The sequence below is a fragment of the Crocodylus porosus genome, unplaced genomic scaffold (assembly GCF_001723895.1).
Source record: "Crocodylus porosus isolate Cpor-Errol unplaced genomic scaffold, CroPor_comp1, whole genome shotgun sequence".
NCBI lineage: Eukaryota > Metazoa > Chordata > Crocodylia > Crocodylidae > Crocodylus > Crocodylus porosus.
This window is the reverse complement of record NW_017728909.1, coordinates 45,368,925-45,386,487: the sequence shown is the minus strand read 5'-3', so window position 1 is coordinate 45,386,487 and position 17,563 is coordinate 45,368,925. Positions and strand designations below refer to the sequence as shown.

The 17,563-nt window shown below is 41.4% G+C and overlaps 1 protein-coding gene across 1 annotated transcript in view; it reads right to left on the bottom strand.

Moving 5' to 3' along the window:
• SERINC5 (serine incorporator 5) overlaps positions 1-410 on the bottom strand; it is a 34,031-nt gene extending 33,621 nt beyond the window's left edge. Inside the window, exon 1 of the mRNA XM_019532186.1 lies at positions 217-410. Coding sequence (XP_019387731.1) covers positions 217-300 — 84 coding nt within the window. The 5' untranslated portion in view covers positions 301-410. The remainder of the gene's footprint in view (positions 1-216) is intronic.
• Between the last annotated feature and the right edge of the window lie 17,153 nt (positions 411-17,563).

Genomic DNA, 17,563 nt, shown 5'->3' with positions numbered 1-17,563 from the left:
CTGCCTCTGCTAGCAGCTAAACAGCATTAGCTTATTTCCTTGTATATAATATGAACATTGATTTCCAGCACTTAGTGGTTTTTGGGGGGGGGGGGCAGAAGTTGCATGTATTATGTGTGGAAATACAGCATATTTATATTATTATTTATATTAAGGTACATAAAAAGACCCTCTGTCCCCTTTACAAGTAACAGCATATCATACACTCTTACTTACATGATCTTTCATTTGAGTAGCTACAGTTCTTGACATCATGATACAACAGATGAGAGTTACAAGTATGAAGTAAAGTGCATACATGAAACGGGTGCTTGTAGACTGCTTTATCTTGGGGCAGCATTTGCAGCAGAGGGAGCAAGCAGCGGTACCACAGCAACAGGCCAGCTAGAAAAGAAAACAGACAACGTTACTCAATCGATTGGCACTGCCACATTAACTTGACTAACTCAGCTGGGCTTAATGAAAGCACTCCAGAGATGGTAATTAGGAAGAGATGCACCATTCTTTGACAGGAGAAACTGCCTGTTTAGTTGGCAGAGAAGCACACAAACAGATCCTCATAATGCAAACACTGGTGGGGGGGGAGAGATAAAAGTAGTTCTAACTCATCATTATTATTTTTTTGCATCCTTATGCAGATCAGGGTTATGGCATCATTCTCCCACTCGATCCAGAAATATCAATGAAGTCCCATGACAAAACTGCATTTCCCAAAATACACCAACAGTAGAAGTCAAAGGATCTGCTGATCCATGGCAGCAACTTGAAAAATAATAACTGCTGGCAACAAAAGCAGACAAGATGGCTTAATTTCTGATTTGAAATGGAGACTGAGTTAATTTCACCTCACAAAGTTGTAGATAAATTAGTACCAAAAACATGAATTTCTTATGTGGTGAATTTCTCATCCCTTCATGAAACAGATATTGTCTTTCTTTAGAAAGTTTAGCTCCATAGAGAACCCTTAACAGAAAAGGTCTTTTAGTGATTTAGTTTTTTCTGTAAAGATATGCCAAATTTTTAATACAATACTGAAAGATTCTCTACGTTCTTCAATGCCTTCGAAAGTCATGCTTTGTGACAGACAGGCATTTACTTTTTCTTTGCATTTAAGGCATCACTTCATGAGATGCTTGATTGGATGAAGCTGTATTCCTGGGCCTGGTCTTTGTTCTTTCCATTCTACAGGCCAAGTCTTTACTTATTAACAAAGAAAAACCACTAGGACTCTGAAGTTTTCCTACAGCAAAAAGCAAGCAAACCAAAAGACTATCCCTCATACAATACTGGAGCAGAGATGCCTTTTACAAGGTCCAAACAGACTTCCTAAACAAAGACCTCACCCTCCATTCCCCAAATCATTTGCTTTTCCCCTACTAAAGAAGCCCTCTTCTCCGACATTTCCCATTTTCCAAATTGACACTGTCTTGCACTGCGTCACCACTACCTCCCAGATTAAACGTAGGCTCCTTGCCCTTGGTTCCTTTTGCCCATGGTAACCTATGCAGGTCTTTGGTTGGTCCAAGCCCCTTGTGCTGCTTCTCTGAAGCATGCTTTTTCAAGCAGCCCACTTTTGTGGTGGGTGGTAATGGAAAGGGCATCCAATGCCACCACACTCCATTTTCTTCCTGAAATCCCATATAAAAACAAGATTGTTGCCTCAGAAGTGGGTTTTGAGGAGTGAAACTTATGCTACTGTAGAAATTAATTAGCAAGACCATAGATAATATTGTAGAAATGAACTACAAAGCAGACTCAGCACTTCAAGGACACAGCCTGATAAGACTCCGGAATGACTGAATCCTAGTCGCCCTGAAGTCTGAAGCAATCAAGGATGTAGCCCCCTCCCAATTAGCCAGCATTCCAAAACAGGCACGTAGCCACAAAAACCAGTTTGAACCAATTAGAGGTCTTTCAAACTGGCCTGATACCTTGTTATCTATCACAGTGGAAAATACCCACCTGCACAAGCATCTTGACTGTAAACTATAAATTGCCTCTAACAGTTTTATTCGGGGCCTCTGAGCTTGCTCAGGGTGCCCAGCAGGCTGAAAAAAATTTGAGACTGACAGTGACTCTGTGTCTTTGGGAACAGCTCCGCAAGGGGTCACGGACTCCACAACACTACACCTGAGGAAGGGGAATTGAGAAAGCCAATCCAGCAGCAGTTTAAGTCCACTATGCAGGTGAGTGCACAAAATGCAAGAGTAGAGAATCCAGCCACAAACGCATAAAATAAGTAACAACTTAATATAACAAAACCTCTAGTCACACAATTTAAAAGCTAAAACCAAGGGAAAAGCATACAGTCTATTGAGTGTACAGAGACAAAGGGCTTCTTGATGGGCACTTGTCTGATGACTAATCAAAGCCCATGCAATACAACTAAAAGGCTAATAGCAAAATAGCACTTTTCTGTACAAATTAAAATGCTTTATTTTCCTTAATGGACTGTGAGCGAGAGTCTCATCATTTTACAGTTAATGGCATACTGGACACCTAAAACCTGCTGCTTCTGCCTCCTATATCTGGAAAGATGCATGTAGAATGAGAGACGAAATGCATGCACCGAAATAAATCTTCCCTTGCGTTGGGCAGCTCCATACCCTAGACCTAGCAGATTCAGTCATGGGAGGATGTCCCAAAACATAAGAGGATTTTTCAGAAGACAGAGCACTACTGCACCCATTTCTCTCCCTAATGCACATTCCTCTGCCCTGGCTGTCCTACCGCAATCTGGCACTACAGCAATCCCTGGATCGTATTATAACAACCTTCTGCGGCCATTTGCAGCAGCACAAATTAAAGCAGCCTTTCTTAGTTTGTCTATGCTAGGTCAGCCTGCAGGCACAATGCCAAGACATCTTTGTACCCTCTTTCCTCAGCTGGTCAAAGTGATGTTTAGTGAAAGCTGGGGATTTGACCAAATCTGAATATAGAGCATCTTACTGGTGATCCAAGAACTCTGCCTGCTGTAATGCAGTCAACTAATAAATGCTGTTATGCATAAGAGGCAGACAAAGTTATTTGGGTAAATCTGATATTTTTTTATTAGACCAACTCAAATAGTTGGAAAAAAATCTTCTTTGCAAATTTTCAGGCTGATGGGATGCAACTCTGGGTATACCCCATCCCCTTAAAGAGAGATAAAATCCTTCTCCAGGAATTGAACCGTTAAAAACCTCTTCGGAGGGCCCATGGGTAGCCATGTACTGCTGGTACCAGAAAGCCTGGTCTCAGAGACCAAGGAGCCAAGGACTCACTTTTAGAAGGTATACCTGGGTTGGCTTCAAGATGGTAATCAAAGAGACTATGCTAAGGCTGGGGGGGTGGGAGGAGTGGGGGACAGGGGCATAGTCCCAAGGAAAAGTTCTTCTGGGGAACCCATGACAACTGCATTTACATACAACAGTATTAAATTTGGGTGGGAAATCTTAAACTTTGGGTCTTTATGACTTTCTAGTGCAGATTCTTATCTAGAAATTATTACAACTATACTGGAGAACAAGAAACGTACAACCAAGTCAGCATTCATGAAAACCAAAGGGGAACCACACTGAATCAGCCCAGGGACAGCATGGCTATATGCCAATAAACCCTCATTCAAGCCTAGCAACACCTCTGCTATTCCAATTCTAGCCTCTTGGGCAGACATTTAAAGCCAAGAACACTTAAAATCATAAAAACAGCTTGCTTAATTATTTTTTAAATAGAAGACACTATTTATACAGATTTTAATCACATAGTTGCTACTGGAAGCTATTTTTTCTTCCTTCAACAGAGTTACAATATTCAGGAAAATATTTAGACATATGTCTCATATTCAGATGCACTCATGTAATGCATACTAAATAGTAGCACAAGTCAGAAACACATGTGGAGAGATAAGACTATTTTCCAGTCAAGGTTGAGATCTATCAAGGGTCAGTCTTAAATTCATTCTTGTGTGTACTGGGGCTGGACACGCTTGCTAAAGACATCTGCATGGATGCCTTTTGGTGCATGATGTTCACTGAGACATGGCCCCTATTGCAAGAAGCAAAGAACAGGTAGAGAGCAATTTGGACAGATGGGAGACACAAGAGGCATGGTTTATACACCAGAAGGAAAGAATACCCCAGTACTTTATGTACTTTTTTTAATACGAAAGTAAAATCATATTTGTGCCATCAGACAACCAGCACACCGCATCAAGTGTTTGAAGGCTACTGTGGGAGAAAATTAAGTTAGCAGTAAAAAAAAAAGGCTTGTATGAAAAGGTAAAACACTTCATTCCCTTGCTGCAGGGGGGCAGGGCACAAAGCAATGACTTCAAATACCAGCAAAGTAGGCTTAGATCAGGCAGCAGGAAAAGCTTTGTTACTGTTCCTTTGTGAATCTCCTGGAGCAAAAAGGCAGTAGAACAGACTGCCCAGGGAAGCTGTGAAAACTCTTGCACTGGAGGTTGTCAAGACGAAGTTGAATAAACATTGGACAGGGATGACTTCGGAGTAGCATTCATGTACTTGTGCAGAGGGTTAAAGAAATGAACCCTGAAGTCCCTTTAAACCCTCTGGTTCTATAACAAAGGGAAGGAAGTGGAGTAGTCTGTGATAACAAAATGCCAATTCACTCAAATGGAAAAAAATGTGCAATACAGCAACAAGGCTGCCACTACTGAACAGATCAGCCAGGCAATGGAGAAACTAGTTGCCCATGATGAGTGACAGAGATGAAGAAGCTAAGAGTGATTTCTAGTCTGCAAGAAAGCATGCAAGAAACAAAATGGTGTGGTAAAAGGCAAAGGTGATATCAAGAGAGGAGAAGCTGAGCAACAACAGACTGAGATGGTTTCAGTAGCCAGAAAAGAAGGAGTGTATATGGGAATAAAAGTTCAGGCCATGAGAGTTGCAGGCAGAAGAAAGTGAGGCAGACCTACAGCAACATGGCATAAGCATATGCAACAGGAGATGAGAACATTCAGTGTTTCAGAAATATTCCATTGGCAAAGGTTTGTGGAGAACGAAGACTCACTGAGCACCCTATCTGCTGAGACATGGTTGTATTACTTAGCCAGGGTTCAAAGTTTAGACACCAATATTCCTGAATGGCCCACAGTGGGTTAGGTGCTATCCAAATCCTCATCGTCCCAAAAGAATGAGTACTGGCACTAACAGGGTGTTCGCAGAAGTTTCAAATTGAAATCCTGAGTCACCAGGAGCCTACCAGAGAAGCTTCAAAAAACTTCCTTGCATTTCAAAGGAAATTTGTCACGTTATCTATTTTTATAAAACTTTTTGGTTTCAGTGACCATGCATTTTTTTTGACAAAAAAACAGCCTTGTCTGAAGTTCCCAATAAGTTCAGTTTCCCATGAGTTAGGCATTAAGCTTTTATGCTGACATGGTAAGCTTGCATCAACTCTCTGCGTTGGCTGGAATATCACAAACATCTGTCAGTAATTACAAACACTAGGTAAGAGGGCCTTTGCTCTCTACAAATATTTAAAACCAAAACTCCCTCTTTCATTCCATTGTATTGAGGAATAAGGGCTTTTAGTTAATACAAATAAAATCTGGCAGAACATGAGAAGGAAACATCATCCATTTTACTCAATGCTGTTTTAACTAGGGATGAAATCTAATGGGAAAGGGACATTCTGTTTTAACCCATAGTCGCAAAACTGCTTACATTAGGGGGGCTCAGCCTCGGACCCATGGGCCAGATTTGGCCTGTAGCACCGTGGCATCTGATCTGTGGGGTTTCCCATGGGTCTGGGAATTTGCTGACAGGGGAGTGGTAGCACTACTCCACTGCTGCCGAATCTCTGGACCCATACAGAGCTCCAGGCCCTACAAGCTAGATCCTGTGCCAACTCATCATGCTGGGCCAGGGTGGTGCCAGGTCCCAGGGTTCAATACCAGTGTGAGGGGCTGGAAGGGCGTGGTGCCAGGCCCCCAGAACTAATCCCTGTGTGAGAGGGACAGGAGAGGGCAGTACTGGTCACTTGGGACCCAATCCTGACATGCAGGGGACAAAAGAGCACGGGACCAGGCCACTGGGACCCAATCCTGCAGCACAGGGGGTGAGAGGAGATGGTGCCAGGCCACCAGGATGCAGTTCTGCCAAGAAGAGGGCAGGAGAACGTGATGCTAGGCCCCAGGGCCAGATATGGCCCACAGCTGAGCTCTGCGCCACTCATCTGCCCACCAAGGCCAAAAGGTGGTCTACTGGTCTACATTAAAGAAATGGCTAGGTCAGCATATTGGCTAACTTGGCTTTATTCACATCTTCATGGGACATACTGCACTGCAACTTATCTCAATTGACAAGCCTAGATATACCCCACACCCTGCCCTGTTGAGACGGAGTCACAACGCATTCACATAAGAAAAATAGGTCAAGGTTAACTAACAGCTTCTACTCTAACTCTTGGTACTATTAGAGTTTGTGAACTTTCATCCTTCTTCATCATAAGTAACCCAACTACTCAGAGATAAAACAAGTAAATGAAGCCAAACAAAAGCAGATTTGCCCTGAGCCTGCAAGGACAAACAAGCAGAGGACATCCCCATGGCAAACAGTCCTACTGAAGGCAGCAGGCATCTGATGAACATTCAGCATTTATTTAAATCTACAGGTTTAGGCCGAAGTGGATAAACCAACTGACTACTCCAGAGAGTAAAGCAAAGCACAGGTGTAATTATTTGCAGAATTAAATCACACTTCCTGCACTTTTTACAGGACGCCAGATTTTAGCAATACACAGAAGTCTCAGACAGTACAAAAATATTTCTTTAATCTAAGTTTTGATACCTGCAGTGGCATCACTATGGGGAGGGGGGCAACCAGGGATGCATCAGGAACAGCACTGTAACACCTGGCTCCTATAGTGGGTGATATGACATGGCAAGAACAGCAAGGGTCTTTGAATCCAGGGCAGGTAAGACCCTCTTCCTCTTTTGGAGAAGTTCTGCTCAGGGAACCAAAATTGATAGTTACACACCTGGATACCATTATGCAAAAAAATAGCTAGTGTTCTAACAATATTTTTTATTTATCATTCATAGGAATTTGTCACAATACAAACACACCCTTTCTAGGCATAAGTGTGTTTGGATAAAGCTAACAACATCAATAGCAATAGACTGCTCTCAAAATGCCTATTGAACATGGAATGCAGACTTAATTATAGCTTACTTTCTCTTCTCCAGCTTGCACATGATTACAAATAGGAAGATTAAACAGGGAGTTTACCATTTTTCCACAGAGCAAATGAATGTCTTGCTGATGCTTCTTTTCACAAAGGCTTATGACAGCTAAGTTTTTTCTAAATAAGGTTTAATTACTTTAGTCTTACTGGGCCATAAGGTTTGCAGTGAATGTGGTCATTGACCTATGCACAGCAAATGTCTACAACCCTCCAGCAGTAACAATCCATCCAGTAAAGTCAGTTAAGAGAGAAAACAATACTAGCGCAACAATCCATCCAGTAAAGTCAGTTAAGAGGGAAAACAATACTAGCGCCTTATATTTTTGCATACCAGGTGTGTGCTTAAATACCTATTCTGCTGCCTTACATCTTTCATTTTAGAAATGAACAGCAAAAGAATAAACTATACATATTTAGCATGTGTACATATTTAGTGCCATGGTGGAGTTAGAGCAAGGGTGGGCAAAATGCAGCACGGGGCCTGAATGCAGCCCACCAGGCCATTCTATTCAGCTCGCAGGGCCCCTAAATATTAATTTTCTAATTTTTTTTATCTGCCCCAGCTGCCTATCATGCAGCCCTCGATGGCTTGCCAAAACTCAGTAAGCAGCCCTCCGCCCAAAATAATTGCCCATCCTGAGTTAAAATCACACTTGGTTATTGAAACTCCAGTTGCTTTCTGCAGTTTCTCTCCAGGATCACATAGATCTTACAAAATAACTTGTTCTCATGGGAACTTGTGCCTTTGTAGTAACAAAGTTTTGCTGAAAAGGTTATTTTATTTCATTTCCCCATCTTGGTATTTTGTAGCTTTTTAGCATTTCTCCCTGAACTTTTCATTACTGAACAAGCTGCTTAAACCTAGTTTTTGTAACCAGTGTGAAATGAAGTTAAATTACAATCTCTTTTAATAAACATTTATGGGCCCCTCGCCTCCATTTTACAGGCATTCACCCTTGCACTTAAAATGTTGTGCCTATAGTCTTCATTTGAACTTTTCTGTCTTTCATTTCCAGCCACTGAATTTGGATAAAGCTTTTCTTGGGGGATCAAAATAGCATGTTAGTATCTGATATTTTTTCCCTATGAAACTACGTACATGCTAACCAAATAAAACTAGACTGAGCTCCTTAAATCTCTTGATGAAGTCATTTTCTCCAGACATCAAATAATTTTTGTGGATCTTTTCTGCACCTCCTCAGTATCCTTCAGAATGCTGCACTCCATCATCTATCAGACCAATGCGATAGACCAGGAGTGGCCAACCTGAGCCTGAGAAGGAGCCAGAATTTAGCAATGTACATTGCCAAAGAGCCACAGTCATATGTAATATGCAAGTAGTCACGTCACATGACATGATGTAATGGCTATGGAAGCTGGTCACCATGTGCTTGTGCAAAGATTCAAGGAGACCCATATTAACTTCTGAAGAGCCACATGTAGCTCTGGAGCTGATGGTTGGCTTCCCCTGCTATAGACAGAAACGATCATCTTGCTACTTTCTTATTCACACATCCAAGAAATGCACTAGGCCCTTTGCCACAGCATCATACTGGGAGCTCACAGATTTATAGATGTTAAGGTCGGAAGGGACCTCAACAGATCATCGAGTCTGACCCCCTGCCTTGGCAGGAAAGAGTGCTGGGGTCAGATGACCCCAGCCAGATGCCTATCCAGCCTTCTCTTAAAGACCCCCAAGGTAGGGGAGAGCACCACCCTCCCTTGGAAGCCAATTCCAAATTTTGGCCACCCTCATGCTCATGTTCAGCTTTGTCCACTCTGAGGTCTAGATTAGTGCTGCTTAAACTATGGGCCAGGTAAGTGATGCAGGGCCCATCTGGAAACTAGATTGGGCCCTGGGGCCTGGTATCACCCCCGCTCACTGCCTGCATTCCAGGAGTAGGTACTAGCGAGCCTGCACCACCGCCCTCCCCCTTGTGACAAAACTGGGTGCTGGGGCCCAGTGCCACACTCACCTGGCCCTGCAGGCTGAAATCAGGCATCAGATCCAGTATGCTGGGCCTGGAACTCCTCAGGGGTCCAGTTATTTTGCAGCAGGGGAGTGGTGGCAGCTCTCCTGATTGGCCAAATTTCCAGGCCCATAGGGAGCCCAGAAGACTAGATGATAGGAGCATGAGTTAAATTTGGTCTAGATCATTTATGCTCTAGGGTACAGTCCCCCTTTATCACCATTCTGTATACATGGCCTGCATTCCTTGTTCCTTCTTTGCAAGTTGATACTTTTTTTGGGTAGAACATATAAAACAATCAATCAATCCAGCCAAATGCATTGTTTCACTAGGCCCAGGCTACCAATCAATCCAAATTGTTCTCCTTTATGTTGTCTTTTGTAGTTGCTATGCCTCTTAATAGTCCTGTCATCTGTACAATTGATTTGTGATTTTATATATTTACCTCCAGGGTATCGACAAAATCATTCCCTAACATCAGGTCTAACACTTACCCATGCAGATTCCCTCTAGAGTGATTAGCTCAGAAGCCTCATCCCTCCCACCCTTTGGCTGGCTCCCTCAGCTGCTGCTGGCTCCAGTTTATTCCTTGCAGCCTCCTCTCAAGAGTTCTCAGGAAGGGAGATGCTGCTGCCATGAGAGGCGGCAGGAAGGTGACAGGCAACAAGTAAGGACAAGTCTTAGAGTGCAAAAACTATCAGGGAATAAACATGCTCCAACTTTTTCAGTGTACAAGCAGAGTAGAATAGATCATCATCATCATCCCTCATTACGTGTGAGCAGGGAGAGGAAGAATCTCACAGCACATGGAAGGTAAGAGCTAGGAAGTAGTACAAATACATTTTCAATATACTGAGCGCATCACATAACTGGAATAGCTTTGAGTAAGGCTGTATTTCATGCTCCCATAAAGACTCTTTGACTTTACAAGGCATTTTTGTATTGAGGTCACAAGTTTTTATTTAAAAAAGGACCACATTAGAGCTTTTGTATAAACTGACAAAAGCCAGGAAACCAGAAGTACATAGGACAGGTTTACTCCTTTCTCAGCACATAGCATGTCAAGTGCCACAGTACTATAACAGCCCACAGCACTATAATTGCCCAATCATCAATGAAAGACTTCCTATTTAGATGACCTCAGTAGACAGCTGGTCAAAAAAAGCTTTATGAAAGCATCAAGGTGATTTCTCCATTTTGAATCATATCTCTCTCTCACACACCTACACCCACCTGCAGTTTTTTGTTTGTTTGTTTGGGGGGTGGTGTTTGGTTTTTTTGTGGGGGGGGGGAGGCGGGAGCTCAACACCTGCTCTCTTCCTCTCTTTTCTTTTTAAATACTGAAGTGTTTTCATCAGAAATTTTCAATAATGATTTTTAATGAAATTCCTATGATTTATCAAAACACTTTAATAACACTGTGGAAAACTAATATCAGTCTTTCTTCTTCACAATGCATTTCTCTTTTTTTTGCTAAACATTTCTGAAGTGTGAAAAATATTTACTAGCTGTACTTGTCAACCACATTTACCTGGTTGCCGTTTTCATTCAGTGGCACCATCTCATTAAATCTAAACATATTTGTACACATCACTTTGCTAATTCTTGTGTTGTCAGTATACATGAAAGCTTTTAAAAATTACCATTGATGTTATGGCAAATATAAGCTATTGCAAACGTAAGCTATTGCATAGACTACAGGTTTTTAGAATGCTCTCCAAAATAATGAATGGGAATAAAGTTTTCAAAACAAATGTTATAGTAAATAATCCTTTTGATTCTACTGCCATTATAGTCTCATACTTCAATGAAAGTACAACCTTCAGAATCCACCTACTAGTATTTTGCACAATATAAGGCTTTAATTCTACTGGAACCACAGAGCAGCTTAGTAAATCAAAATGGCTGTGCTTCAATGGCTTTATTTTAAAACAAAGGGTGCCTAAATGAGAAGCCCAAATTCTAATATTTTCCTTCTAGATGCAAGGAGAATGTTTAGTGAAAATTTTAATTTCAGTTTTGAAGCTGATACTGGCAACTGGCAAGTGTAAAAAAAAAAAAAAAAATTCACAAGGCTCTGCTCCTGAATCCTATGCCAATATTAAGAGTCTAACTTAAGGAACCCACCCAAGGGACATGGCTTGAACACCTATCTGTCTGTTCCCTTGTCTATAAAATGTGCATTACAATCCCCAAGCAAACCAATTTACTGAGTACAGGATTTGGTATTTGTACTATATTCTAAAACAAGTGTGAGCCACACTGAGATGGTATTGTTACATATGATATAATTTTAAGAATTAGCTTAAAGAGCTACTGAAAATTATGTCCAACACAGAAAGGTTCAAGAAGTTTGTACCTTTTAGGTTATTCAAGAGGAAGTCATGGGTGACTTGATTGGTCAGTAGGTACTTACATCTAAGACAAAAATTTGTATAAAGATATAATGAAAACCAATGGCTAGAATCTGAAGCTTGACAAACAGACTAGAAACAAAGGCGTGTATTTAAAAAAAAAAAAAAAATCACTGGAACTTATTAAGTTTCTTTAGCTCTGGAAATTTCTGAACTCAGATTGGATGTTGTCCAAAAATATATGTTCTATTTCAAAAACATAGCTATTAGAATGGAACCACAAATTAATACAGAGAAGTCCTATATCCTACATCATTTAAAAAGTCAGATTAAATGGTCCTGCTGGTCATTAAGCAAATCATCAAAATGTATCAGAATCCCAAACAACCAAGTGTCAAGTTAAAGTATCTTTAATTTACATAAGAAATTAATGCTGAAATAACTTAAGGATTGGATAGTCGTCAATTACAATGGTTAAAAACAATTCTTCAATTAACTTGTGCTTTGGATGATCTTAAACACCAGTTTCAAAGACCTGACATTTATAAATGATTAACTACCACTACAGTACCTCATTCTTAAAACTCTACCCCAACATGTTCTTTAGGAATGACCAAACATACCATCTCCATTACTACAACTCGTATTAAGACAGCAGTCTCTCTTGAAGTAGTTACCTATGTCAGTCTGAAGTCAGGCAGAAGGCAAGGCAGAGTTGTACCTTTTAGACTAATTCAGACATGCGTGGTTAGTCAGTCTAGAAAGTGCAACTATAGACACAGAATTCTCATATGTTTCCATTTTCAGGAAAAGCTCCCTTTCCCCTCAGCAATAATAAATCTGTTCCTGTGCTTCAATTATTCTGAAGCAGAGATAGCTAGCATGCAATTCTGGACCAGCCAGGCTGAGTAGCTATGGCAGGGCAGGTAAGGAAATGTAAGACGGCATTAGATATCTACAGGAATAAGGAAGATGGACTTTTTTTTACCTACATGCATCTCAAAAAGAGATGATTTCATATACCGCTGTATGAAAGAAAACACATTAACTTTAAAATAAGCACTACCACTGCAAGTAGTACAATCACAATCATAAATGAAAGTTTTTCCTGCTAAACTCTTTTTTCATGTCATTTACTCTAGGTGCAGACATCACTGGTGTAATTTGCTTTGATTTGTTAATGGTGATGCAAGCACCCAGAGTGAACAGATGTTCTCCTGTTGAGGTAGCTAGCAGAAGGAGGTACTAGTAAAGGCCCCACCACTAAGCAGGAAAGCCACAATAGGCTGCTTGCATTAAGCAAACTACTCTAGGATGCAAGTGAAGAGCTGTGGACACACAACTCATAAGTGTATAACTATTACTCACTTTGAGTGGAAATCATATCACAGAGCAAAATATCTTGGTCTGTTGTAAGGCTATATGTCTTCTTCAGGTTTACATTAGTTCAGATAATGCAATGTACCTCTACACATCATGTCACATGTCTCCTCCTCACTCTCTGACCATTTAAAAGCCCTCTTCTGGCTTTTATCATGTGCCTGGCATAATAAGTACATTCATCTCTTTCCAACAAATAGAGCAGGAGAGGAAAAAACAAAAGGTGGTGATAGTGAGGCAAACTTTGATACAGATTAAGGCACAAAAATTAAAGTCCCATTCCCCTTCCTCCCCCTAGTTCAGGTTGGCAGGGTCTTCAAGTGCAGTATAGCTATGTTTCTCAAACAGGAAGACAGCTTATGAAGGGCAAGAGATCTTTTGAAAAAATCTCTAGGAACCAGAGTTGCCAACACATAGAGGTAGGTGGGAGTGGCAGGTTAAGGCAGGGGTGGAATGTGGTCTCACAACAGAATGCCTAGAGAGCTTGCAAATTCTAGTTGGATTTTTTCCCTCCAGTTGGTAAAAGTGACTTGACTAGTTGGGAGGCTGACACCCGTAGTAGCTGCCTGCAATGACTGTACATCCCTGAACACTGACAGAGCCCTAGGCTAGGGACAGAAATTACACATCCACCAGAATAAATGATCAGAAACTGGTTCAAAACTATAACACACATGCAATGCACATGGCTGAAACTGGTTTAAGATAAACCTGGATGGATGTAATACCACACTTGACTGATTTAAGTTAAACTGGTTAATTGAACTTATGTCCCACATCAACTCCAGATTCAAATTCTCTCGCTGTCGCCCAGCATCCTAGGATGTTTTGTACCCCCCCCTGCAGCCCCGCCCCACCCCGCAAGGTGGGTGGGCTAGCCTTGGCCCAGGCTGTCTGCTCTAGCTGAGCAGGGAGGCATGCTCTAGCAGCCCTCAGCTTCAGGCCTGAGCCACTGTAGGCATGTAGCTGCATTTCTGGTATCGAAAGGGAATGTCTGTTCACTTGCTTATTGGTCTAATCTGTGTAGCTTAGACTAACCTGCAAACACTGAATAGATTCAGCCTTTGCGTTTTTGACTATCTGTACTTAGCACTGGAGTAGGATCACTGTAACCAAGTCATCTCCTGCTTGTGCTTAACTACAGTGGCCTCATTCCCTGCCCTATCACAAAGCAGACAAGAGTTAATGGAGACAGGAGACCAAGGGAAGACCCCAACCTTAGGACAGTTGGAAGCAGAAAGCCATCTGTGTTCACAGAGGAGCTCAACAGCCTGGTGATGGGGAGAAATGGGAGAGTTAGGGCACAGTGAGCTGCTTTTCTGTGCACACGTTCTGCGTGCATTTAAAAGGTAGAGTTTTCAACTTGTGCTTTTCAGTTGCACACTGGAAATGGATGGAGGGAGGCAGAGATTCAAGAAGCAATTAAAAACCTCAAGCCTTTTTGGGGGGGTGGGGAGGAGGTTCCACTTCATGACATTTTTATTCTTTGGGTTGACAGCTATCACAAAATAATACTTAATGCTGTTCTGCCTTTAGTAAAAAAGTTTACATATCTGTCAGATTATGGAAAGTTGGCTTTTAAACATCAGTAGTTACACAGATTCTAAAATGCAAAATATCCTAAATGTAACATTGTCCTCTAAAAAGTATACATTAAAATATTTGAGTTCCACTCATTTAGTTCTGGAAAAAAATAAAACCTATCCATTATAATTAAGATTTTCCACAACAGCTGCTTTAACAAAATCAGCTCAACTTTAGTCTCATGAGACAAACAACAGAAAAAAAGCCAAATGTAAAATCCTGTTTCCTGTCAACTTAAGCAGATGTTTTTATGTAATCAAATACTAACCACTACTGTGGAGGCCCAGTATAGACCATATCCTCCATCATATTCAGAGGAAAAGCTTAGAAAAAAGATTAACAAAGGGGAGAGGGGGAAAAAAAAATCATTTACTGAGCTTGTAGCAACAAAGACTAAACAAATTGCAAACCTAACTCATTTTGAAGGAAGCTTGCAAATTAAATTGCCTGTTATAGACCAGTTGCTGAGTTTAAGTTTGTAAACAGATACAAAATTTGAAAGAAGAATCCCAGGATGCACTTGGCAAGGACACAAGTCACACAGCGAAATTAATTAAAAATAGATGTCTCCTTGTTACTACTTTTGTGTGCTAGTTAGATATGTAGAGCACTTCAGCAGCCACTGAAGCACTCTTAAGAGTTTGGCAACATGCCAACGTATCCCTGGACAACAGATTTGTTCTGAGAAATCTGAAGTTATTTAGATAGGCATCACCAAGTGGATGTTTGGGTTGGTTTGGTACAGTTGTGTTAATGCATATGCTGTACTAGAAATACAAAACTCTAGAACTCTTGGTTCAGAGATTATACCTTTTATTTGACTAACTAAGAAATTACCAAAAAAAGTATCTTGTTCTGCAAGCTTTCGGGCACACGTGCCCTTCCTCAGGCTCAGGAAAAATTAAAGACAGTAAAAATTCCCCATAGGTCCCCATTAAACTTCATTTGTGCACAGAGGATACAATCTACTGGATACAAAATCATGGATTCTATATAGACATTGGTTTTAGGATACATTACAACCTGTCTGACATCTGATTTAACACCTGCTTGACCTGACCTCTTACATTGTTCTTTTCTCCCACCTTTTCTCTCCTCCCCTCCCCTACTTCTCTGCACTTTGTTTCCCTGATGTCCTACTATTTCCTTCTTCATTGAGAGCTTCTTTCTTACTCTGTATTATATTACCTCTGATGTTTCCCTTTGGCCTTTCCCCCCTGCTTTACCTTTTGTTTTTCCTTTCTACCTATATTGTCACTACATCCTCTCACATTTTGACATTCTCTCATCCCTATTTTCCTACCATCTTCTTTTTCACTGACAGCCTCTTTTCTACCTTGTATTCTATCAGTGTAATGACTCCCTTTAGCCTTCCCCCACCTCCCCCTGCTCTCTTCCTCCTCCCCTCTCTACTTTACCTTTTTGTCTTTCTAATTTCTACCTATTTACAATCTCACCAACGTCCTGCCACATTTTTAACTTCTCCCATTCCTTGGAGTCTCAAACCAGCAGAGACTCCCTATGCCTGAAGAAGGGTGACTGCACCAGAAAGCTTGCTAAGAACTTTTTTCCAACTACGTACTCAGCTGATTTAATAAAAGATAATCACATCTACTCAAATAACCTTGTCTGCCATTTTTGCCCAGAGGAAGCTGAAGGTGGAAGTCTGTTCCTCTGGGTCCCTGGGAGTATCTCTGTGAGCTGCTCTTTGATATGCAGATAAGGCAGGATTCCTTCCCTGGTGGTGTCAGATGGCAGACAGGCAGGGAGGTGTAGAAATCTTCCTTGCTGTTCAGCAGTGAAGTTTACAGTAATGCTGTACTAGGGAACAGGGCAACGTTTCCCCACAGGCAACAACATTTTTCACAAGAAATGCAAGGCCTTTGGTATTAACCACGTAGTATCGGAATAATAGCCTGTCAATTCATGAGGGCAGGTATCAATATCTAATAGCTATAGGAGAGGAAACAAAACCAAGAAGAAAAAAAAGGCAGGGAGATGCAAGGCAAAGGCACTTCTGACACATGGCTTGATACCCCAGGTCTTTAGCTTGTGCTGTTTGAAACAGAAGGGTTGAAATACTAGCAAGGTTTGTCAGGGATTGCCACATTGATTCTTCTCTTCAAGCATGCTTTTACTGTACTGAAGAGAGGGGGTTGTGCTTTTAAGAATGAAGGAAAAGGGGGGAGGGGTACATTAATGAAGACAGCCTTTCCAAGCAAAGTTTCCAGCTGGTTTTACTGAGGACAAACCAGTTCAGAAAGACATCCAAGGAAGTAAGATTTCCAAAAAAGATGCTCTCCGGGCACACACGGAAGACAAGGCTGGACGATTTAGTTGGGGTGAAGAGATCCATTAGCTGTCACTAGGATAATGGCCTCTCCCTTCAACAAAGCACTAGTATTTACACTACCTTTGGAGACCTCACTACCCCATTTCCAGGTTTGATGCATGCTTGGGAGTGCTCCTTCCTGGAAGTGCCAAAGGTTCAGTACAGACACTGCCTTAAAATGAGCTGCACCAAGGGGAATAAATTACACAGGCTAAAGGACCTTTGCTAAGTATAACTGTGTCAACACTAGGGTGTTTGTCAGTGTACCTAGGCCAGCTAAGGGAGCTTGAAGGCAGGTCAAGCCCAAGGGACTGACAGAGACAGTAACACCTTCAAAATCTAGCCCACAAATATTAGTATGTGGCTTCATCTGTCCTATAATCATTAGGCCATCCACGCAGTAGAGCTGCAGTAGTGCGAGCAAGTCTGAAGTACACATCCACCTCCTACTATCAGGACAGTCTCTGGGGCTTACCCATGGTGTGCCTAAATCACCTCCAGGCTTCAAAACAGAATTTCTGAAAATCTTTATAATTCTTTGTTGTATGACATACATACTGAAAAATATGGTCACTACAATACTGCATCCATTTTTGTTAGAATGATTTTACAGAGCCAAAGGGGGAGATGGAGTCATGGGACTTCCTTAGGGACGTGGCATGTTATTCAAAACAAACAGCAGCTACCTTGCTTTAAATTCTGATCTTGCTCTGGGACCTGTAGAAAATGAGGTACCTCCCTTCAGTTACATA